The 23,306-nt window shown below is 36.9% G+C and overlaps 2 protein-coding genes across 8 annotated transcripts; both read left to right on the top strand.

Moving 5' to 3' along the window:
- The first annotated feature begins 140 nt into the window (after window positions 1–140).
- LOC120008121 (tubulin-folding cofactor E) lies at window positions 141–7,459 on the top strand. Of its 2 annotated transcripts, none has more exons than XM_038858645.1 (16): window positions 141–562; window positions 682–852; window positions 1,729–1,775; window positions 1,961–2,107; window positions 2,229–2,303; window positions 3,215–3,324; window positions 3,429–3,571; window positions 3,674–3,735; window positions 4,387–4,494; window positions 4,624–4,658; window positions 5,555–5,620; window positions 6,061–6,152; window positions 6,228–6,304; window positions 6,385–6,462; window positions 6,858–7,028; window positions 7,142–7,459. In XM_038858645.1, exons 1-15 carry the CDS (start codon window positions 256–258, stop codon window positions 6,954–6,956), a joined length of 1,617 nt encoding a protein of 538 aa, XP_038714573.1. In that variant the 5' UTR covers window positions 141–255; the 3' UTR covers window positions 6,957–7,028; window positions 7,142–7,459. The 2 variants fall into 2 exon arrangements, with proteins under 2 accessions (XP_038714573.1, XP_038714572.1); XM_038858644.1 differs by having other exon boundaries at window positions 6,858–7,024.
- Window positions 7,460–8,215: 756 nt separating this feature from the next.
- LOC120007540 (phospholipase SGR2-like) lies at window positions 8,216–23,194 on the top strand. 6 transcript variants are annotated; one of them, XM_038857837.1, is made up of 23 exons: window positions 8,221–8,451; window positions 8,687–8,960; window positions 10,280–10,380; window positions 11,237–11,431; window positions 12,143–12,298; window positions 12,925–12,996; window positions 13,098–13,250; window positions 13,929–13,979; window positions 15,043–15,213; window positions 16,286–16,435; window positions 17,281–17,346; window positions 17,448–17,714; window positions 17,854–17,994; window positions 18,188–18,257; window positions 18,421–18,539; window positions 18,679–18,751; window positions 19,452–19,554; window positions 19,900–19,993; window positions 20,098–20,160; window positions 20,840–20,888; window positions 21,089–21,189; window positions 21,558–21,604; window positions 22,519–23,194. In XM_038857837.1, the coding sequence occupies exons 2-23, from the start codon at window positions 8,744–8,746 to the stop codon at window positions 22,760–22,762; spliced, it is 2,703 nt and encodes a 900-aa protein (XP_038713765.1). In that variant the 5' UTR covers window positions 8,221–8,451; window positions 8,687–8,743; the 3' UTR covers window positions 22,763–23,194. The 6 variants fall into 6 exon arrangements, with proteins under 6 accessions (XP_038713769.1, XP_038713765.1, XP_038713766.1 ...); XM_038857838.1 differs by having other exon boundaries at window positions 16,286–16,345; window positions 17,448–17,753; XM_038857836.1 differs by having other exon boundaries at window positions 8,223–8,451; window positions 17,448–17,753.
- Window positions 23,195–23,306: the final 112 nt, after the last annotated feature.

The following is a 23,306-nucleotide window of genomic DNA, read 5'->3' on the forward strand; positions in this document are numbered from 1 at the left end:
GGCAGAATTTGGGCCATTTCTGGCTGAAAATTGAAGCCATGAGTCCGTGCTTGGCCCACTCTCTTTATCTAAGTAAGGCCCGTGTATAAATGTTTTTATTTTTATTTTTATTTTGGAGAAGGTGTATAAATGTTTTTGCTACACTACAGAAATTTGATAAGAATATCAACCAACGTCTCCTTCGCCCTCGTTCTCTTTCGGTCTCATACACTCTTCATGTCAACCAACATTACAAGAATTTAATACTGCGTACAAATGCAAGGCCAAGCTCCCGAGTCTCAGTTTAGGCTTGATCAGCGGGTCCACTCATCCACCGATTCCCGCCGTGTAGGAACTGTGAAGTACGTGGGGCCCGTGGAGGGCTATTCGGGTACCTGGGTCGGGGTCGATTGGGACAACGGCGAAGGCAAGAACGATGGATCAATTAACGGGGTCCGATACTTTCAGGCACGATCCGAACGGTCTGCTTCCTTCGTCCGGACACAGAATCTGAGTTCGGGCATTTCTCTGCTTCAGGCACTCGACCTCAGATACAAAGCGGAATCCACTCAAGAAGAAGAGGGTATCTTGAGCTTTTGATTGAACATTTTGGGTTTTTAGTTTATTCAAGAAGCGTAAACTTACTGATATTTTGTTGAGTTCTGTCTTTTTTTTTAATCAATTACTCATATTTTGTTGTAGATGAAATGTATGTGCTTTCAGCCAGCAATAAGCGTGTATCTGTTCAGCTTCTTGGTAAAGAGAAGATTCAAGACCAGCTAAGTCGATTTGAAGAGTTGACAAATGCTTCATTATTCTATATGGGTGTTAGCACTCATGGAGATCCATGGGACATCAGTAGCATTTTGCCAAGTTAGTTTCCCTCGACTCACTTTCGCTTCCATCATTAGGCAGTAGTTGCTCATTGTTTAATACTTTATTGAAGAGAAAACCAGCATTTTGCTTATTCCAGGGAAACGCGAATGCAACTTCCATTAAGGGAAAAAAGGGAAGCAAAAGAATAATTCTAGATTTTTGTTATAGTTCATTCAAACATCAACCATATTTGTAGTGTTTGCCATTTTTTTATCCAAACATATGTATTAAAAAGATTCGAGCTTTGACTATTAGGTAACCTCTATTATTGGTAAGTTACTACTTGGGTGTCTATGAACTGGAATTTTATAATTGCTTGTCCTCCAAATTATTGGGTGGCATAATCTTGAGGTGCCATTTGTCATGAAGGTCATCTAACGAGGTGAACTTGAGACATTTTAATCTTTTTTGTTATCTGTAAACGCACAGTATATTGGTATTGCTTTTAATTGTCACTACGCTTCATTCATTTCATTTACTTAAACAGTTAAACCTATCATGTACCTTGTATCATGTCAATACATCGGTTTTTCCCACATTGTTCATTAGAAATGCCATGTGAAGCACTCCTGTGTAATGTGGCTGTTTAAAGCTATGGTAAATAATAATGTTTGAATACTGAGTTTGGTACATTGTTTATATGATTGCAGTACTTGCCTGCATGCTAGCTAGACCATGCACCCTCATATCTTATTTCCCCTGTGTCAACAAGTTCAAAGGCCCACCTAAGCAGGCCTTTATTTTTTTTTTCTTCCCCTCGTTAGACGCAATAGCCTAAAATGAAGGGTTTTGTCTGAGCATGTGTTGCTTGATGAGTAGCAGATACTGATTTTTACAGTTGTGTCACTAAAATTTTTATGCCTTTTGTTGCAGATCTAAAGGAGCTTGACCTGACAGGAAATCTGCTCTCTGAGTGGAAGGTATGTTTTCGATTTTAGCAAAGTTTGCATTTGTTCATCTAATTGCATTACTGATAATCTTTGTTGTTTTCTCTAAATTTAGGAGCTTGCCTTGTGTATTAAAGCTTCTTCTAAAACTGAGCCATTTTTTACTGGTTGTTGCTTCATGCCAATTCTCGTTCTGTTGTTATCATTCTTTCTCGCAGGATGTAGGCATCATATGTGAACAGTTACCTGCCCTTGCAGCCCTTAACTTATCTTACAATCTAATGTCACTCAATATCGGCGGGCTTCCACATCTAAAAAGTATCCGGATTTTAGTTTTAAACAATACTGGCATACATTGGGCACAGGTTTGCCACTATTCTATTTTATTGCTGATTTTTCCCCCTTTTCCGTACTTTTACTTTTTCCGCAACATCACTACATCATTCTTTATTACTGAGTCTTTTTTTTTTCCTTTTCAAATGGCAGGTTGAAATTCTTAAAAATCTGTTGCCAGCTCTTGAGGAGCTGCATCTTATGGGAAATGGCATAGGCACAATAGAGGTGGTTCTTGTTTAAATCTCCTATTTTTGGTATTGGTAGAACTGGCATTGTGATTCGGCTTGGATATTCTAAAGCTCTCTGTTGTGACGCTGTCATCATAATTTTTGATAGAAAAATAATAGGGCTTACCTTTTCGGGCCTTATGGCAAAATAATAGACTGGTGGTGAAGGACAAACACAAATTAATAAGATAACAAGGATGTTGTCGTTTTAATAGTATTTTTTTCCCGTTTTGAAACTTAAAAAAAAATCAAAGAGAACAAAACACTATTTTTTTTCTTCCCTTTGTGATTAAGTGGCTAGTATAATACAATCGAGATAAAAAGGTGAAAGCATTGAGTTAATTTTTGGGGGGTTGGCACCACTGAAAGCATTGAGTTGTAAATTTAATGGTCTTGCTAGAGAGAGAAAAGTAGAAAGAACTCAAGCCACTTTGTGAAATCTTAGCTAGAAAGATACTTTTACACTTCATTGATTCTTAACTTTTTAATAAAACCTGAGCTAATTGAATGGTTAGAGAGCTGTGCTCTGGGAAAGAAGTCGCTTATCCCCCATCTGTCACCTGCAAAATGCACACAAATAGATATGTGGACATACTGCAGCTTTCAGATGTGAAATGGTCAATGTTAGATTCTTCTATAAGGCTGCAGACGAAGTAGAATGCCACATTAGAACAAAGGTGCTAATCTTTATAGAACTTAAGATTAAAGATATGTTCAATGAATGATGCAGAAATTAGTGGGATGTATACATGCAAATTCAATGCTCTTTACGATTATGAATTATGTATTTATGAGTTTTATGCCTTCCTCGCTCATGTAGTGCATTTTGTGTTTTGCGCTATTTCTCACACACCAGTTTAATTTATAACTTGGTGTTATTTGATGTTATGCCTGTATTTTTAATTGCAGCTGAATTCCCAATCCACTGTTCATGGATTTGATTCTTTGCGTCTTTTGAATTTGGAAAATAACTGTATAGCTGAATGGAATGAAATCTTAAAGCTTTCTCAGCTAAAAAGGTTAGAAAGAGTGTGCAACCTTCCATCTGGAATTTGCACTGGTATTTTCATTTTGGACCCCCAAATTTTGTTAGTAACTGGTACCATGTGATTCTTGCTTTCAGCTTGGAGCAGCTCCATTTGAACAAAAATAATTTGAAACACATCTGTTACCCTGGTAGTGAGGTGATATGTGAACTTCTTAGTGGCTCTGAATACCATGAAAGTACTCATAGGCCATTTCATAATTTACGTTCCCTTCTTGTTGGTAACTTACTTTCTTTGCGCTCATATACTTCCTTTATCTTGGTACTTTTTTTCTTTTTTCTTCAATGTTTCTGATTTGTTGCTTACTTCTTGTATGCTTCAGGAGGCAACAACATTGAGGACGTGGCCTCAATTGACACTTTAAATTCATTCCCTAAATTGGTGGTAAGAACTTATGAAGTGAGTCCCTAATTAATTTTTTCTTGATATTCAGCAACAAGCAGGTCCTTAGCCCAGAACCAGGAAAGAAAAGAAGCAGATCCACAAGCATATCACATATTGTCACCAGACAGCATGACATCCATTTTAGAGGGCTGTATTCGGTGTCTATATTAAAATAAAAATAATTATGGAAAACAATTTGTAGTCAATTAGTCATTCAATTTTCTTCTTTCTCTATATTCCATCCTCCAAGTATTAACAATGCTAATTTGCGGCTTTTTTTTTTACTTTCCACCTGTTGTATATCTTTCCCCATAACTAAAAAGGTAAACAATTCCATTGCACAAGACTCCCACAATGGGTGGGGGGTTGTGGACATGCAAGATGTATGTGGCCTTCCCGTGCATAATATGTGGGGAGATTGTTTTTGGGGTTTGAATATGTGACCTCTAAGTTGCACCTGCAACTTAACCACTGGGCCACATGTTTGCATGTATCTTTCCCCATAACTGATGGCGCAAAAAGATATTATTATTTCCTTCCTCTCATGCATGTATGTGGACAAATAAAATAAAAAGACTGAAGAATTGAAATGAACTGTTAGTAATTCACTCATATACCGATTATCCCCCCCCCCCCTCTTCTTGCATTCAGGATATCAGGCTTTCTGAAAATCCAATTGCTGACCCTGGGAGAGGTGGTCTTCCTAGATTTGTTTTAGTTGCAAGACTGGCAAAAGTTGAAACGCTTAATGGGAGCGAGGTAAGACCTAAAAGTTCTATAGAGCATGTATCTTCTTCTTCTTCTTCTTTTTTATAACTACAGCATGGATCTTTGGCTCCTTACAAGCTGCTTGTGAATTTGACTTTATCTTGTCTAATAAATCTTCAGGTAAGCCCTCGTGAAAGGAAGGAGTCTGAAATCCGGTACATGTTTCTTCCAACACCGGTTTATTCAGCTTTTAGGGAAATAATACGCCTTTTTGCTGCCAAGAGTTCTTATTTGAATTTTCTTTCTTGTTTATGTACTTTTTTTAACCTTCTTTTGGTAAAAAATTGCTCTTTCGAAGTATTGCTGATGTCGGACACCCAGTAAACATTCTCTACTTCAAATTTCGCTAAAATGTTCAAATATCTCGTGATTCTGATTTTAATCTAAACCTTAGGGAGCATGTAATTATCAATCCTAAATTACAGTGGCATGTATTGCCATTTCGTTCTAAGATGGTGACCAGCATAAAGTTTTCGTGCCGCTACCCCCAACCAAATCAAACCTCCACCAGGCTATATAGATCCATGTTTTCACTGGTAACAGAACAAATATAGCAAAAGCATTTAGTCTATCCCTGTTTTGGCCTTCAAGGATAATGATTTCACTTCTTTTATGCTGAGGAGAACTAACCTCACTTGTTATTGAGTAGAGAAAGAAAGCATGTATTTTTCTTTATTGATTTCTTTTTCCCACTAACATCTTAGTTATTACCCTGGTCCCTGGCTATGAGTGTGTGTGTGAGAGAGAAAGAGAGAGATCCAGTTATAACTGTTTCTTGAAACTGAAATAGGGGCTGGGTCTTTTTCTTCTTCTTTCAATGGTTAATTCAAGATATCCCTAAAACCTAAGGTGTGGGAAGACTATTTTGAGTATATGTAACAGTTAATTTTCAAGTTTGATTCTTTTGGGTATCTACGCTATTTCATTGTGATTTATCATTTGCAAGATTTGTGGTCGAAAATGAAAGCGTACCTGTCTCACTAAGAGTAGGCGATGGTGGTTATGATATATTAGGTTATATTTGACTGAGAACATTTTTTTTTTTTTGCAGTTATGTCCGTCTAGTAATGTCAAACTTTCATGACAATCCAGAAGAGATGAAAAAGCTCCATCCAAGGTAACTTAATGCGGTGGTGGTCCTGTTCGTTTAGTCATTGCCAATCCAAAACTTACGCCAGTCATTGCCACTTGAAGGTTATGCAGAATTTACAGGGAATGATATCAAGCATATTTACTGATACATAGCGAAGAGTACTAGAATCTATATGGAAAATGTGGCATCTATATTTACTGAAACATTCTACAAGTGGTGGTATCTATATTACTTGGCTTCAAATTTATGAAAACTTGGCTGTATAAATTTTCAGAACTTAGGGAATTCAGGCTTGGAGGTCATAGCCCATGTTGACCAACCGCTCATGTCCTTATTTTTAGATATTGGAATTCAACCCAGCCTTTTGCAGAACACCACCAAGCTTTTCCTATTTGTAGTTGAAATATTTTAGTTGTTCTTGAATAAAAAATGTTCTTCCGTACTATAATGAAACTTAATTACAGGTTTACTGAGCTTCAGAGTTTTCATGGCATTGAGGATGAAAGACCGTCAATTGGAACAGCTGGCCCACAGAAAATGGCTTCAGGACTCCTATGTATGAATCTCATAACTTTTCAGATGCTTCTATGGACTTGCTATGATAATGTTGACATTAGGCTTGCATGTGCAGCTGTTACTCTGAAATGTGTGGGTGCATCCATCGGTGAGAAACCTCCGTTAACAAAAAAATTGCCAGCCACTACCACGGTCAACTCCCAACCTCTTTTCCATGTTATATCTCTGATATATTGTATTTGGAAGTTTCTTTCTAACTGAACTCATGATAGGTTGGCAAGCTTAAAATTCTTTGTGAAAGCTTTTTCAAGCTGAAGTCCATCAAGCCAAAAATATTTCTGCTGGAAAAGGTTTGTCTTTCTAACTTGTCACTTACCTATCAATGAGTGTTGATGATTATGGGTCTAGAAAAAGTACACAATTTGATGATGATGATTTAGCTCTTCCAGTAGAACAAATAGAAAAGGAAAAATGTTTAATTCCAAAGTGATAGTTGATGGCTCATCTGAACTCGCAGTTCCAACTTTTTAATAGTTTCAGAGGACCTGATAAAGGGCTTGTCAGGAATTTTTAATCACTCTGCAAAATTCCAGTATTTGTTGTATATTGCCACTGCATTTCTTGAAATCAATGCCTAAATGGAATATAAATATGAAGATAAAAGTTGACTCTTGTTATTACTTCTTCTCACAGTTCAAATATGTTGGCCTACAATGTTGACATGGGAAAAATTTGATGGATGCAGGGCAGCCCTCTACCAATCTTGCTCGATGATGGAATGGCAACTCTCCTGGACCTTGGAATTGGGAATGAGTCGACCATTCTTGTAGATGAAGAGAGTTGACAAAGAAAATACAAACAAGATTCCTTAAAGAGGTCTTGGCAACTGGCTGCATGATTTTCAGAAGTCTGGTAGGTAGTGGTGCTTATTTTAGTTGACCTTCTCCTCCTTCTCCTTGGGTACATGCCTTTGCTTGTGAATATTTCTGTTTCCACTTATTGATTATGATATTTAAATTTCCATGATAGGGCTTCTCTTCTATACTGAAAATCTGGTGGGGCAATCAAAATATTTTGAACTCCGCTCCGGAGAAGGAAAACTTTGGCGGTGAAGAGTTTTGTTATGATTTTTATGTTAAAGTGGACGTAATTAGTGATTTGGATTTGTTACTTTGTTTGATGGATCTGTGGCAGCATGTTTCTTTTTCCCCGAAGACAGTGCCTCCCAGAGAACCATTTCGTCTGGTATTTGCAGCCTCATTTACAAATCTCTGAAAAAATAGTCCATGACATGAAGTTCCATTGAAACCACGACACAAAGCAATAGAAGATTTGCAGCTTTTGGAAGATTGTTGAAGCCCAATAGTTTGTGGGCCCATGGTTATTTCTTTAATTTTAGCCGAATAATTAAATATTAGGCCAACCACCAGATAACTCATAATAATAATTACGTGGCATGATGGCACACTTACCTTTCCATGTGAATTTAAATTAATAAAAAAAAAAAAAAGGAAAGGGAGAAAGTAAATTGTGTCATGTGATCCACCTTAAAATAAATCCATAATTACTTTTTTTTTTTAAACATATATATACATAATTACTAGTGAGATGTAAAGATATTATAATGTCTACTATAATGTGTCATGTATCAAATTTTTAAGCCCAAAAGAACATCTTTGCGTTAATTTTTGTATAATTCCTTTTACTATGATTGCATGTGATATAAGTTTAAATATAGTTGTTATGTAACAATTGAACGTTGTATTATATGATGAAAAATTATAAGTTTTAATATCATTGTTATGTAAATTCTAAATACTTAGATGATAAATTTCTCACAAGTATCTTAACAAATCTCGATATAGTTGTCTTATAGAATTTTTTCCTCCGCTCTTAAAAGAGTCATCCAGTTGCATAAAACATCATATGCAGATGCAGCCCTCCACCTCGTTTATCCATTTTTATTAAAATTTCACCATCCTTTTGGCTAAATTTTATAAAAATGGCATATTCTCTAGATTCCCAAAAATGGAGAGAGATAAAATAGAAGGAATTGGACAACAAAAAAATAGAGAAAACAAAAAAAAAGATAAAGAATAATGAAATGTGGAAAAATAAAATAAGCACGCAACCGCCATTTCAATTTCAATGGGGGATGTTGTTCTTTCAAGTTCGAACTGCCATTCAAGACCTACCTATCTGTCATTCGTTTGCGGTTTCTTCCTTTTTGTGGGTTTTGCATTTCGTCTTTGAATTATTCGATTCTCATATATAAGCAGACCTTAACTTTTATTTTGTCAACAGAAGAAGAAGTCTTTGAAGCCCCTTTCCTCGACTAGGTATTGCCGATCCTCTTTGTTGTCACTTCATTCTATTGCATTTTTTAACTTTCAATCTCAACTCTTCTGAAAAAGGTTCTCATGTGCCTTTGGGTTTTTTCTTTTGCATGGAAGAAGTTTGATATTTATTTACAAACAAGAAATTTACTGGTTTTGAGAAGAGTCAATTAGAGGCTGAATTCCTTATCAAAATTTTGTCTGCTGCTTGTGATTTTGTTATTATGTCGCTTTGAAGGACACCCATTTGATAAATTTTCCCACCGTCACAAAATTGCTCGTCGGAGTCGTTTGAATGGCGGATTCCGAGGCAAATCCTGCGGGTACGGAGGCTACAGGAGTTGAGGAAACGACCCCTGATCTGTTGAAGAACACTCCTTCGAACATTGCTAGATTGGAGGATGTAATCGAACAAAGCAAGGGTAGGCAGAAGTATCATGCTCAGACTAGGAGTCCGTCAGATGGGGGTGATGTGCGGTGGTATTTTTGCAAGGTGCCTTTAACTGAAAATGGTTAGTTTTTAGTCAATTTGGAATTGTTAGTCTTCCTTTTTGCTTGAAGTTTCAGTATATCTTTGGTTCCAAAATGCTTTACTTGGTTGCTGTGGAAAGTTAGGAAACCCCAGTGTAGTTGAGTAGATATACTAGTCTAAAGTACAGAAAATAAAGGGTTTTAGGTAATGACACTAAAGAAATTCTATGAAATGTTTGCTGCCTGGAGCCAATTTCTAAATCCTTCCTGGGAATTTACTTACGGTTGTCTTAAGTATAGAACAGGAAGGACTGTAATCTGTAATTAATGGTACCGAGGGAAGAACATGTTGACTGAAGAGCGGAATGGGACAAAGAATTCTACGAAATGCTGCTTGGAGCCAATGTCCAATCCCTTCCCTGCAATGCATATACTGGCGAAAAAAATTCTTCAGGCACTTTTAATTAAATAATTCATTTTCTTTTGGGTTGGACAACAGAATTTTCATGTTTTTTTTACAAAATTTCTGAACTTAAAGTAGAGATGTCCTTTGGAAAAGCATGAAATTCTATGAAATGTTTGCTGCCTGAAGCTAATTTCGAAATCCTTCTCGGGAATTTACTTACGGTAGTCTAAAGTATAGAACAGGAAGGACTGTAATTAATGGTACCGAGGGAAGAACATGTCTACTGGAGCGGAATGGGACGAAGAATTCTATGAAATGCTGCTTGGAGCCAATGTCCAATCCCTTACCTGCGATGTATATACGTTGAAAAAAATTATTCAGGCACTTTTTTTAAATGCATTTTCTTTTGGGTTGGACAACAGAAGTTTCATGTTTTTTTTTTTACAAAAATTCTGAACTTAAAGTAGAGATGTCCTTTGGAAAAGCATGGGTGTTTTACCAATCTCAGTCATGATAAAATGTGTGAGGGAGAAGTACCATCAATCTGTACCATTTTATTAATTGTGATATTTAGAGTTCCAATGACTGTCATGGTATCATGCTTATGAGCCACAAGTTATAAACTTTGAAAGAGCTAAACACAGACTAAGATTAGAATTGTAGATTTTGGTAAATAACTTTGGTTTTACGTTATGATGATCCAAGCCATATTTTAATTAACGAGAGCTAGGGAATGCTATATAGATGAAAGTTAGTTATATTGATTTAGAAAAGGTTCATGTTAAAGTTTGTTGAGAATCAATGTAGCGAATTCAAGAATTGACGGGAGTCTTAACATTTAATTTTTATTCTGTATATCTAATCTCTAATTCACGAGCTTCAGATATATATATATATATAGATAAAGGATATGAATGAAAGTTTGTGATGTTTTCTTCTTTTTTTTCTTTACAGAGCTAGCTGCATCAGTCCCTCGCACTGAGATAGTGGGGAAGGGTGACTACTTCCACTTTGGTATGAGGGATTCTCTTGCAATAGAAGCTTCTTTCTTGCAGGTCATCTATTAGATCCCATGGTTGGCTATGTTTAATTTTTTCTCCCCATGACCTCGGATTACGGGCCATTTTTCATGCTTTTAGTCGTATTACTTATGTGAGTTTCTGTGTTATTTATGCGTTGTACAAGTCAATAACTTTGAATATAAGCTAATTTATGTATAAAATATTTATCAGGGTATAATGTCTATTAAATTACTTGATTGCAAAGGATCTTTTCCTTTTCTTTTGGCATTCTCTGTTGATCCAGCTGAAAAGACTTCTGCAACTCAAGAACCTTTGAGGTTGTTGACTGTAAATGAGAATCTTGGTGATGGAGAATAATAAATATGACATCATGATTTTTCTGAGGACACAATCTAATAAATTGTTTGTATTGAGTAGTTGGATCATAGTACAGTAAAATGTGCACAAGGCTCCTGCAATGGGTGGGGTTGGGGACATGCAAGATGTGCATACTTTACCCCCACATAATATGTGGAGTCGTTGTTTCTAGGAATTGAACATGTGACCTATTAGTTGCACTCTTGCAAGTTTGCAACTCTGTTGTTGGGCTACATGTTCACATGTAGTTGGATCATAGAATCATTTTATAAAAATGGCTGCATGTACCGCAACACCAACTATGAGAAATCCACCAAGCCAAAAGTGATGTGTGACCTATGACAGCTGTGTACCATATTCATTATCTACATCTAGATAAGGGGCATGGAATACATATAGTTAAGAATAATTGAGCATGCCATGACATTTTTAGGATCTTGTATAGACCTTTATAACCCTGACCTGTGAAGTCAGTAGGGATTAAAAAGATTTCTCTAACATGATCACTTATTTGTTGATTATGCATTTTAAGAGGGAGGAGGAGTTGCTCACTAGTTGGTGGAAAGAGTACGCAGAATGTAGTGATGGTCCAATGGGCAAACCTAATACCAGCAAGAAGAAAGATGCACATATGAATGAGATTTGTGCTGGTGGTCATCAATCAACTCAAGTATATGAAGTGGAAGATGAAAGAGTTGGTGTCCCTGTAAAGGGAGGGCTCTATGAGGTATGAGTCCTATAATTTTTACTTTTGCTTGTTCTACACATACATGTATGCACTTTAACGTCCATGTAAGAGGAAAGAGTTGGTGTCCCTGCATAGGGAGGGCTCCATGAGGTATGGGTCCTATACTATTTACTTTTGCTTGGTCTACACACATACATGTATGCACTAAAACGACCATGTAATGTACATGCACCCACTTATTCTGTGGTACCTCGTACTGCATCTTCTGTTAGTAAAACCTTAGACCAGAGACTATAAAATGCTGACGTCATTATCAACATAGCTCAAAAATATCAACATTCTTTCGCCTTGCTTAGATATGAGGGAAAGTTCGGGTACATCTGTGGACTATAACAGTATTTTGATCTTTACATCTACCTACGGGCAAACCTTGGGCTATTTGTAGAGTTGCTTCTAATAAATATTGTGTTGCCTTGGGGTGTTTTTTTTTTAAATCCTACTTAATTCACGTCTTTTAAAACTATCTCTCCTTTGGGGGTTTTTTATGCCCACCCTTGAGCTTGTCTTCCGTTTCAGTTTACAGTTGTGTGGCTATTGTACATTATGTTGTAAGCATAATTCTTTATTTTTTAGCTATCTCTGTGATCTTTGAATTCTATAGTACTAGGAATGCATATAGTTGCAGTTATTTGTTTTTCCTTTTCTATTACTCAGAAATATGTTCCAGTATCAACCAATATCATTCTGCAGGTAGATCTAGTGAAGAGACATTGTTTCCCTGTTTATTGGAACGGAGAAAATCGGCGTGTTTTAAGAGGCCATTGGTTTGCTCGTAAAGGGGGTCTTGATTGGCTTCCTCTTCGAGAAGATATTGCTGAGCAATTAGAGATGGCATATCGTAGTCAGGTTTGCTTCAGTAAAGTATCTTTTGGATGTTTTCCTCATCTTGTTTGTAATCTATTTGGCTTGATTGTTGGCACTTCACACTTGGCAGTCGAATACATCATTTAACAAGCACAAACCATATGCTAAGCAAAAATTTGTAGGCCTACTTTTTATCAGTCTCAGCCACTCTATATGGTATTTCCCTTTGCGTCATAAGATTTAAGAGCAATAAAAACCATATACAAATCTCTCTTGAAAATGACAATTGAACAATGTCGTAGTACTGCACCCTTGCAATTTCCCCTCCCTTTTTCCTCTCGTTGGTTGTTGAAGGCTTTTTCTGATATACCTCAAGTGTACTTGGGTCATACCTTCATGTCATTCCCATTGATTTTACTTGAGTTAGATAGAAGGAAGGAAAGATATTTAAGCAGTCAAAATGAATAATAACTCATGGTCCGTATAATAGAATCGAGCACTCTGAGAATGATTGGTGCTTCTATCTTTCTTGGTTGTGAAGAAGTTACTTGTGCAATTTAAATCATAGAGTTGCTTTCCTTCTTCAAAGTTTGCATCATTATTGAGCATTTTCTGTTCACTAGTAACAAAGTGTTGAGAAAAATGACTTGAGGGAAACTTCTCTCTAGGTTTGGCACCGAAGAACATTTCAACCATCGGGACTTTTTGCAGCTCGAGTCGATTTGCAAGCGTCTACGCCAGTATGTATCATTGTGGCAAGGCAAAGTGCATTGTCTTGATTTTTCTGGTTGCTGCCTTGAAATATGTTATTTGTTGGTTTATCTTGGGGTTCCTCTTGTAGGGACTTCATGCACTTTTTACAGGAGAAGATAATACCTGGGAGGCATGGCTTAATGTTGATGCTTCCGGTTTTTCTGGTGTCATCAGTTTGGGTGGAAATGGAATTAAATTAAGGCGTGGTTTCTCGACATCTCACTCATCGAAACCATCTCAGGTTCTATTTTTTCCCCCTCCTTTCTAATGCTTATAGCATAAGCTATATGTCCATTTTAGTACTCATGTTCAACCCAAATGCTATAAGAGTACTTCCCAAAAGATATATAAACATATATATGTTTAACCCTATTTGTAATCTATATGAACGTTTGAGATATATGAGACAGGATAGCCATGAATATCCAAACTATTGCCCTCCGTTATGTCCATGGATGATGTTTTGAATATAGAGATTAGCTTATGGAATCCCAAGAAATTCGGAGTGGTATATCAATATTGTCAGAGGCGCCGAGGCTCAGCGCAGTGCATGGGTAGCGCCTTGAGCTGCCCTCAGGTGCTGCTCTTCAACTACGTGCTGTCTAGGTGCACACCTGACCTGAGGCGCAAGGGTCTCAAGGCCGTAAAGCACGCACTTCTCTGAGTCTGCAATATCTATTTGTTTTTCTGGGCCATACTTAATAAAACTTCTTATGGGCTTTGCAAGATATTAGTAAATTGAATGTGGCCCATTTGTTTTAGCTTTTAACTAAAGATTAAAGAAAACACATAAGATAAAGACGTACAAATTAAAGGGGAAAAAAAGAAAACATATACGATAATAGAGAAAAGATTTGATCGCTAACTAAACATATACCACACTTATTTACTCTTGCATTATAATTTTTTAATTTCTTAGGATGAGCTACGCCAGCAAAAGGAGGAGGAAATGGATGATTACTGTTCACAGGTATGCATTGGTGCATTGCTGCTTTTCTGCTTAAGCTTGCAGATTCCAACTAGCAAATATTTTACAATTCTTATTTCCTTCAAATTTCATTGAGGATCATCACCATCACCATCGGGCTTTTATTCCAAAGAGATTGAGTATTCTTTTTTATCTTTTATATAATTTTATATTTGATTACTATCTTTGTTGAGATTTTCGCGACAACTTTTAAACTATGGACACTAAAGTGGGCTGTATGAGTCGCAATTTTTGGAGAAGCTTTGGTGGTCTTCATGCTGGGTCCCAAATCTTTGATGGTTCCAGGGTGGCTGACCAACTAGCCATATTTTCATGGTCGGCGTATGGTGAAGGCTGAGAATCCCGCACTAGTCTGGTCTTCACAATTTCATAGCTCATGGATCATATTCTAGCTAATATGTAGAGCAGGATTTTACTTAATCTGATGTTGCAATGTTGCATGAAATCCTAATTTTGAGCATCTTGGGTGAAACCACAAATTGTTGGTTGTCAATTCTCTTTCTTGTTGATGGATTGGTCGAAGTGTGGTCTTGTTTACGCAATTCATTTCTATCTAGGATCATACCATGTCAACTCCTATTGAATCCATACATTTTATTACCACTTCAATACAATGTCACCATCTTGACCAAAAAAGGGAAAACTAGCTTAGGTACTGAGTTGATTAGTCTTATGGTCATGTTCGAAACCAGTTACTATTGTATATTAACATTACAACTAATTTAGGTTTTGGATTACTAATTTTGGGAATATGACTAGTTTTAGATGTTGGTGTATTTTTGGATAATTTACCCCCAAAATCTATGTTGTAATAAATGTAATTCAATTCAAGATGTATGCTGTTCTTAAAACGATGCATGCATAAAACCTTCATTCCTTTCTTTCTGTCTCTTTCCTGTAGTCATTTTTCTCTGTGGCTCTGTCAATTTTCTTTTAAGGAACCAGATTCGCGATCCAGTTGCCTATGTTGATATTCACTGCACTGAGCTATTACCTCATTTGAATATGAATTTCTTTGTGGTTAAATTTGGTTCTGTTGGTCTAGGTTCATGTTCGACACCTGGTATTTATGGTTCATGGAATTGGCCAAAGACTGGAGAAATCTAATTTGGTTGATGATGTTGGCAATTTCCGGCATATCACTGCTAGTCTTGCTGAACAACACCTTACCTTACACCAACGCAGTAGACAAAGAGTCCTTTTTATTCCATGCCAGGTATCCCTCTTTTCTATTTTTTTTTCCTGTCAGGAGGGTGAAAACCTTTTGTCCTGTCCTTCAGATCAGGCATGCGCTAGAATTAATGTGCTCTTCCCAAAATTAATCTGTTTTTAGTTGAAGCCAACTTTAAGTGGGGTATATGTGGAAAGCATTAATATTGGAGAAGGAATATATTGTAACCATCACATTTATTTCCTTTTTTTCAGAATTTTCATTCATTTATTCAATATGGGTATAATGTTGTTGTCTTTCGTACCATATCATGGATCATTTGCACAACCTAACTGAATATGCTAAATCAGAGATGTATATATGTTTTCTTGTATTTATTTCCTCAACTTGATATGGTCCTTAAATACTGGAACTAGTCTCCCATATTTCAGAGAATTGGAAGAAGAAATATTTTACTTGCAATTTACAGGGTAGACCTTACACACATAATATGTGGAAAGGCTGTTTTCAGAAATTGAACGTGTGATCTTGAGGTTGAACTCTGCAACTCTCTACCATTGGGCCACATATTTGCCTATATGGTAAACAATCCATACATTACCAAAATCATAAGAACCATAATATTCATGAAACCAACAAGTTTTCAATATAGTTTTCGGATGAATAAATATTCTCTCTTTCGTACTAACATTAATTGATTTTAGCTAACCTTTTGAACTCCATAAGAAATTAAGAAGAAAAGAAGTACATGGCTACGCCAGCAACAATGAAACTTACATGTCTTGCATCCACAACGCACAAATATCAAAACACAGTACATCCATTCTAAAACGGTCCAAAATAAGTGACCAAAGCAGTGATATGATGTTGTAGCAAAACATGAAAGTACATCATAGAAGTAAAAAAGGTCCACTTTAGAATGATTACGTCGGGTGTATTTCAGAACTTGCCAAAGCTTTTAGGTGTTTTCTATATGTATTTGTATGTGTTATTATCTAATTCAATAGTTTTTATTGGATTCCTTACCTGCTTCAGAATTCTTCAACATTTTAATAGTATTTATGTTTACCCTTTTAATGCTGGGCATACTTTCATTCCCTTGTTATATGTATTTCAGTGGAGAAAGGGTTTGACGCTTAGTGGTGAAGCTGCAGTTGAAAAATGTACTTTAGATGGGGTACGTGGATTACGCATGACGCTGAGTGCGACAGTTCATGATGTTTTGTACTATATGAGTCCCATCTACTGTCAGGATATAATCAACTCGGTATTGCATGCTCTATCTCCATATTTGTTTTTGTTATTCTTTTTCGGTTTTATGTTGAAGAGGATTTTTCAGTCATCTAAGTTCTCCTTTGGGTTTCCATGTGGAATTGGCATCTTAATCAGATAGATGCCATACATGCCACTGTCTACCAGTCCTCATACAACTCTTTCGATGTTGGTATTTTCTTAGGTTTCTTAACATGTTTTTCAATCTATCGAAATACTTACTAATGTTTGACCACTTAGGCTGGCTGAACTCTCGATTGCAAGTACACCAAACTAATTTACTTTGTAATTCATCAAATCACTGCTGCCTTCAGCAGGCCTATAAGAGTCACCAGAAGTCTGCTACTGTTACCTTGCTCCAGGCATGGCAGGCATTCACCTTCTGATGTGTAGATTGGCTAGGCTGTGCTTTTGTGAGCATGTCTTCTGGGTGCACCTTGGATGTATTTGATCATCTTCATGTATCTTTCTGTAGATTCTGTTTCCTGATGTAACTGAGCCAACGCTGGTCATCCCTTGTATTCCTTGAAAGCGAAGATCATAGACACTTAATTCTCAGTAGAGCTAGTCAGGCTTTGAAACTATCATAGGGGTCAAGTACCCCTTTACTGGAATAGATTATTGGTGTCATTATGCCCCAACCGCACTCCCTTCTGTTGAAAATGAGTTAGACACAAAGCACTGTTTTCATCTAACTCAAGTCAGTAGCTTTGCCATGCCAATGTTAAGTTAGTTTAAGGCCCATGTTTAGTAAATGATTTTTTCTCTTGGTTCCACTCTGTTTATAATGAAACTAGAGTTATGCTTGAATTTTGGGTTCATGAAATCCTTCTCCTACAGGTATCAAACCAATTGAATAGATTATATTTGAAATTTCTCAGACGAAATCCTGGCTATGATGGAAAGGTATGTAGCTGGTTGAAGATGCTTTCAATATCTCATCAAGCAATCACTAGTGAGTTTCGGTTCGCTTGAATAATCTTGAAATTATTATTAAACTTGTATAGGTCTCCCTATATGGTCATTCTCTGGGTAGTGTCCTCTCCTATGACATCCTCTGCCATCAGGAGAATTTGTCCTCCCCATTTCCAATGGATTGGATGTACAAGGAACATGTGAGGAATGAAGAACCTTCCCATGATATGAATAACCAGTCTCCTACCTGTGACTCTTTGACTGATATGGTTGATAAGAGGTCCCATATACCAAAAGCAACCGAGGACATTGTGGATCCTGTTGACAGAGAGTCTGTGTCTCCACCATCAACTCTATTGGTATGCGGAGAAAGACATGCTGAATTATTTTCCTCAATTGTGAGTCTTCTTTTGTCTCATCACATGTAGTTGCGGAGACTGAGCCGACAAGAAAAGTGTAGATTGACTAGTTTATGAATTGATTGATACGGTTTTACAGGACGAGGATGGCTTAAAATCCTTAGATGAAGCGACAACGACACACAATAATGACCCAGTAATTGGTTTGAATGAAGCTTCTGAGGAAGAATGCAAAGACACCTGTGACAAGGAAGAAACAATCAAATTGCTGGAGGAAGAGGTGTGGACTTGCAACCATTCTTTAGGCATTTTGATGTGTGTCCTGAAATCCCATAGGCCTCATCATGTGGCATGTGACTCGTTTTCTCTCTGAGAATAAGAAATTGGAAGAAGTTAAACTGTTTCTTAACTAAAAGTAGTGCAAAAGAATTTTGATCCTATTCTCGTATGAAAAGACATATGTGCTGTTTCAGGTTGACTTCCTCAAAGCAAGAATAGCAGAACTGGAACCAAAATGTTGTAGAAGTGATGTATTGCTTAAAGGTGATTGCTGAACTTCACATTATATCTTGATTCCTGCCTATTGAACGAACTCTTATGTGTTGGTATCTCGTGATTACTGAACTTCACAGTATATATTGATTGATTTCAATTGAAGGAGTTCTTATGTGTTGCCATGTCTTCATATTATGTACCATTTAACCAGAGAATGATGGAGTGCTCACAACCGAGGCGACACAACCCATTTCTGTGATGCCACCTCCTGGGCATGATGAACCAAAGAGTTATAAACCTTATATTAAGTACAAAAAACTTGAATTCAAGGTACCAACGAGAAAAGGGATGAAAGTTCATTTTTCTTTTGTTGTACCTTTTTAAAAAGAGATGAATAATTTTCATTGATGCGAGTTGTGTGAATACTATGGTGGACCTTGTTACTGATATGACAGATTTTATGTAACAGGTTGACACATTCTACGCTGTCGGATCGCCCCTTGGTGTCTTCCTCGCCCTCCGTAATATTCGTATTGGAATTGGTAACATTTAATTTTAAATATCCTTAATAGTATTATATATCGGTGCTTGAAATTTTAATGAACAATGGGATTCTGAACTCGAAGAAGTCTTTTTGTGTTTCTCAATTTTTTATTATAATATGTATGTAGTCAGGGTACTAACGGATGAGACCCTTTTTCCTTTTATTTAATTCTTTCCATTTCCGTTTTGGAATTAGAAAATTTTATAGCTGTGTGTTAACTTCCAGAAAATGTCTTCTAAACTTCTCAAATGATTGAAATTTGACCAACGTCTATAATTGTGTGACAAACTATTTGATAAATGTCAAAATCCATAATAACGTTGACATTATTTTACTGATTTACTACTAACTGTATGCAGGTAGCAGTTCATATAGTTACATTACTACTTTAAACAATTTTTTACATTGCGACTAATATTTCATATTTTCATTGTACACAAGTTTTTTGAAGCAAGAGTTCTTCAGATACATGTTCAATAATCCTTCCCAAATGTATGCATTTTTGGGTTTTTGCCGAAATACGTTTTAATGGTTTTTGTTTTCCACGAATTATTTTTTTACTGTTTGGCATTTATGCAATACCCCTGATATTTTGATTTTTTGTTGGATTCCTAGTTTTCTGTTACGTAGCAATATTCAGTTTCATATTTAACCTCTCAAATGCAGTTTCATTGGATGTTTTTCGCTCTCTATTCCAGGCAAAGGGCAAGCATATTGGGAAGAGGAAACCATCAGTGAAGAGATGCCAGCTTGTCGTCAAATGTTCAACATTTTTCATCCGTTTGATCCTGTTGCTTACAGGTTTGACATTTCCCATCTATCTCTCTGCAGTTATTCTAGCTATGGACAGCACATTTCCTTGATAAATGTTGCACTGGCTGGTGATGGACTTTTCAGTTATTTATGTCTTTCGCAAATTGTATGGTAGAATGAAATCTCCAGTTCGCCGAGAGTTTTGTTTTGTTTTTGTCTCTCATTCACAGGTGCACCCTACTATTTGGTCAGAACAAACTCACATGGATATTTGATCTCTTGGGATATGTCTGAACAAACTCACATGGACTTTTCAGTTATTTCTCTTTCTTGCTTTGTTGATCTATGTCAAATCTGGAACCCATTATGGAAGGTTTGTTGGTTTCTCCACAGAATAGAACCACTTGTATGTAAAGAGTATATCACCAAACGCCCTGTTATTATCCCTTACCATAGAGGTGGGAAGAGGTTACATATTGGGTTTCAGGTGAGGCCCCTTAACCATATACATCAGTGTGCAATGAAGTCTCTCTCTCTCTCTGTGGCACTGTGTTACTTCCCTCTCTGATATTCTCATGTTATGTGAAATAGGAATTTACTGAAGATTTGGCTGCTCGTTCTCAGGCAATAATGAATCATCTCAAGTCTGCAAGGGTGGGCTCTGTAAACAACTCTTTCCAAGTTTCAATGTGACTGCGTTGACTGTTTTGTTAAATACTCTATAGTTAGTTCGAAATGCATGGAGAGCACTAATAAGGAGTTATTTTTATTTTATAGAGATGCAGCTAGTGTACTTCTGATGAGTTTCATGTTTGGTGGTGTTCTATTGGAGTGCTTGTGCTTTGGATCCAAATTTCTGTCTTGATGCCTCACGAATGTTTCTGAGCAGACTTAAAAGAATTTCGACTTTTTGGTGATTGGTCATACCTAGTTTCCCTATATATCTCAACCAAAATTATTCTCAACCTGTATTACTATACCATCTTAGATGGTCTTAGATGGCCCTTCTCCAACTTTATCCTCAACTTCACTTTTATACAGATAACTCCTGTACTTTCCGCATCAAACTAAACTGTGCATCATTATCTTAACTGAATCAAGGTCGTTTGTGGTTGGGTTGGTTCCTAGTGTGAGTTATAGGTGCCAAGTTAGCAATGATTCATGTCATGGGTATCTATTGAGCCAACTTGAGTGCTTTCCTGAGCCAACTTGAGTTTTTAAGTTGGACCATTCATCGATCTCTGGGTCACAGCGAGCTAAGTTTATTAATAGGTGTACAGTGATGTAGTCTGGACACACTAGAAAGCTAATAAAGTTTGTGTTGCCTGAACAGGTAAAAGTGTTGACAGTCTGCCAATCAAGAAATGCAGATATCCCAGAAGGTAGCATAAACTTCGTTGTTTTCTAATCAGCACTGCTTATCATATAATTACCATCCCAATCGTACTAAAGTAAACGGCCTTCTATTTTAAAAGAACAGATTGTGAGAACCCTATTCCAAAAATAAAATTAAAAAAAAGAAATCTACTTGGAATTTAGTTTTTCATCTTGAATTTATTTCAACATTTTCAATGTATGACAGAAGAAGCAGAGGATGCTGAAGAAAATGTAGAAAGGTCATATGGTGAAATGATGATGGAGAGGTTGACCGGAAGTGCAGGACGGATAGATCACATGCTGCAAGTGCGTAAGATTTACAGTTTGATGTCAGCATGGAAGGGTGCACTGTTACTCCATGAACTTGCACATTGTTCTTTAAGTGTATACGTGCACAAGGATACAGATAATCATGTTCATGTGTAGTGTGAGTATGCATCTGTGTGTTCGCAAACGTGTTTCTTTGCTGTTTGATGTTGCCCTTCATTACTCTGCATGCATGACTTTGCTTCCTCTTGAAATTGGAGACTGTTCCCTCTCGTTAAGCTATTGTTGTCCTGTGGTTTACAGATCTCATTCCAAGAAGCACTCTGCATCCATTTCTCATCAGTGTCAAACTGTCAGCTCATGCTTACTGACATATCTCTAATTGAGTTATCGTGTTGATCATGCAGGATAAAACATTTGAACATCCATATTTACAAGCCCTTGGATCACATACGTAAGTTCTTACTTTCCATTTTAAAGTGAATTCATGGCACATGCTATGGGAATAGGACTCTTTCCTTGTTAGAAGGCAAAGTGTAGATTTTACTGTTCATATTGACACAGTTTGTCATTTATGTCATCTTTTTTAGGAATAATATTCAGTGTCTTTCTCACAAGATTGCACATAAGACCCTTGTGGAAGCATTTGATGTTAAGCCTTTTTGGGCATATATATACAACTGAGGAAGTACAACAAAAAAAAGAAGAAGAAACACGTTGGCTAGTAGTTTTTGTCGGAAATGTTGTGTAAGATGTTTGGATGTGTCCATTCAGAAAAAAATAAATCCTAATGTTTGGATCTCCGTCGTAGAGATTTAAGATGCTGATTGTTGTACATGGTAAATGTGCTGATTGTTTGATAAGATGCTGTATCATCCCAAAGGCAGTCGTCTGTTTTTCGTGGCCTTTGACTGCTGTTGTGATGATTTAATTAGGACAAGGGCATGCAAGGTTACATCAGTCTTCGATGCTTTTAACTACTGAAATAAAACACTTAACCCTCAAAATGAGACTTGTTTTTCACCACTTGATTTTGATTCTTCGGATCTTTTCGATGTGCCAGATTGTTCTTGTTTCTGGGTTGTAGGTTTTTCAATGCACACAATGACACTCTTATTTGGTTATAGGCTTGCCATCCATATGTTTTACCTTTATACCGATCATAATTGAACGTTGACAAACCTATGTGGTTTTATCGGCTGTCTAATTTCACAAAGTGATTTATATAACGAGGGGGTCTGTAGATTTGCCCGAACCACTCCTTTGGGCATGTGTAGTCCACTTGTGGCTTTCAAAGGAACGAGCCGCATGTGATAGTTTGTGTGTGTATTATGTATTTCCCTTTAATTGGTGAATTTTGGTGTGCAGAAATTATTGGAGGGATAATGATACTGCGCTCTTCATTTTAAAACACTTGTATATTGATATACCTGAGGATCCCAATTCACCCGATGAGTCAAGTGGTTGCAACTCAAAAGAAGAAGAGACTGGTGCCACTGCGTGGACAGAACAAAGAGATGCTGCTGATGAAGAACTTCCTTTAACGTTCTCCGATAGGCAAATGGTCAAGAATTTTTCAAGGAGAGTGAAGAAATTTACTAAGACGACTTGAATGATTTCAGGTTTCCATCCAGCCATGCAATGGCTTTTAATTACATGTGCGGCTGGTTACTGCTTGATGTAGATCTTTGTGATAACCTTAACCACAACTGGCCATCTCACTCGGTGGGGAAGCTAATTGCTGCAGCATTTTAGAAGGTAAAGTCAGAGAAATAATAACCCGGGATTATTATGGGGGGAATACCCAATTGTCTCAATAGAGGATGATGGTTATGCTGCAAAATGTTGATTGTGGTTTCCCTAATGACTGACTGATTCAAATTTCCTTTTACGGCTTTCAATTGTACATAAGCGAATTATAGGGGTGTAAAGATACTGTTTGTAATTTTGGTGGCTTGTAATGGAAATGTAAATGCTGTAAAAATTGAAGATTTAAAGAAAATACAGCTTTTGTTGGTAGCAGAGGAAACCTAGTTCGACGACATCCATTTGGTTTCGATTTGTGAATTTAAAACTCTAATGCCCCGTTTCCTTCAAGTGGGAGTTGCTTCATCTAATGCAGTTTTTGTTGGTATGATAATTCCTCTTCAATTTGG

Source organism: Tripterygium wilfordii, chromosome 10 (genome assembly GCF_013401445.1).
Source record: "Tripterygium wilfordii isolate XIE 37 chromosome 10, ASM1340144v1, whole genome shotgun sequence".
NCBI lineage: Eukaryota > Viridiplantae > Streptophyta > Magnoliopsida > Celastrales > Celastraceae > Tripterygium > Tripterygium wilfordii.

Coding starts and splice junctions, on each gene's coding strand:
- LOC120008121 (XM_038858645.1), top strand. CDS start 256: ATGCAAGGCCAAGCTCCCGAGTCTCAGTTTAGGCTTGATCAGCGGGTC. Junction 563..681: donor ATCCACTCAAGAAGAAGAGG/GTATCTTGAGCT, acceptor ATTTTGTTGTAG/ATGAAATGTATGTGCTTTCA. Junction 6,305..6,384: donor AATTGCCAGCCACTACCACG/GTCAACTCCCAA, acceptor AACTCATGATAG/GTTGGCAAGCTTAAAATTCT.
- LOC120007540 (XM_038857836.1), top strand. CDS start 8,744: ATGGCGGATTCCGAGGCAAATCCTGCGGGTACGGAGGCTACAGGAGTT. Junction 12,997..13,097: donor ATTTGCAAGCGTCTACGCCA/GTATGTATCATT, acceptor TTCCTCTTGTAG/GGACTTCATGCACTTTTTAC. Junction 16,436..17,280: donor GTCAGGATATAATCAACTCG/GTATTGCATGCT, acceptor CTTCTCCTACAG/GTATCAAACCAATTGAATAG.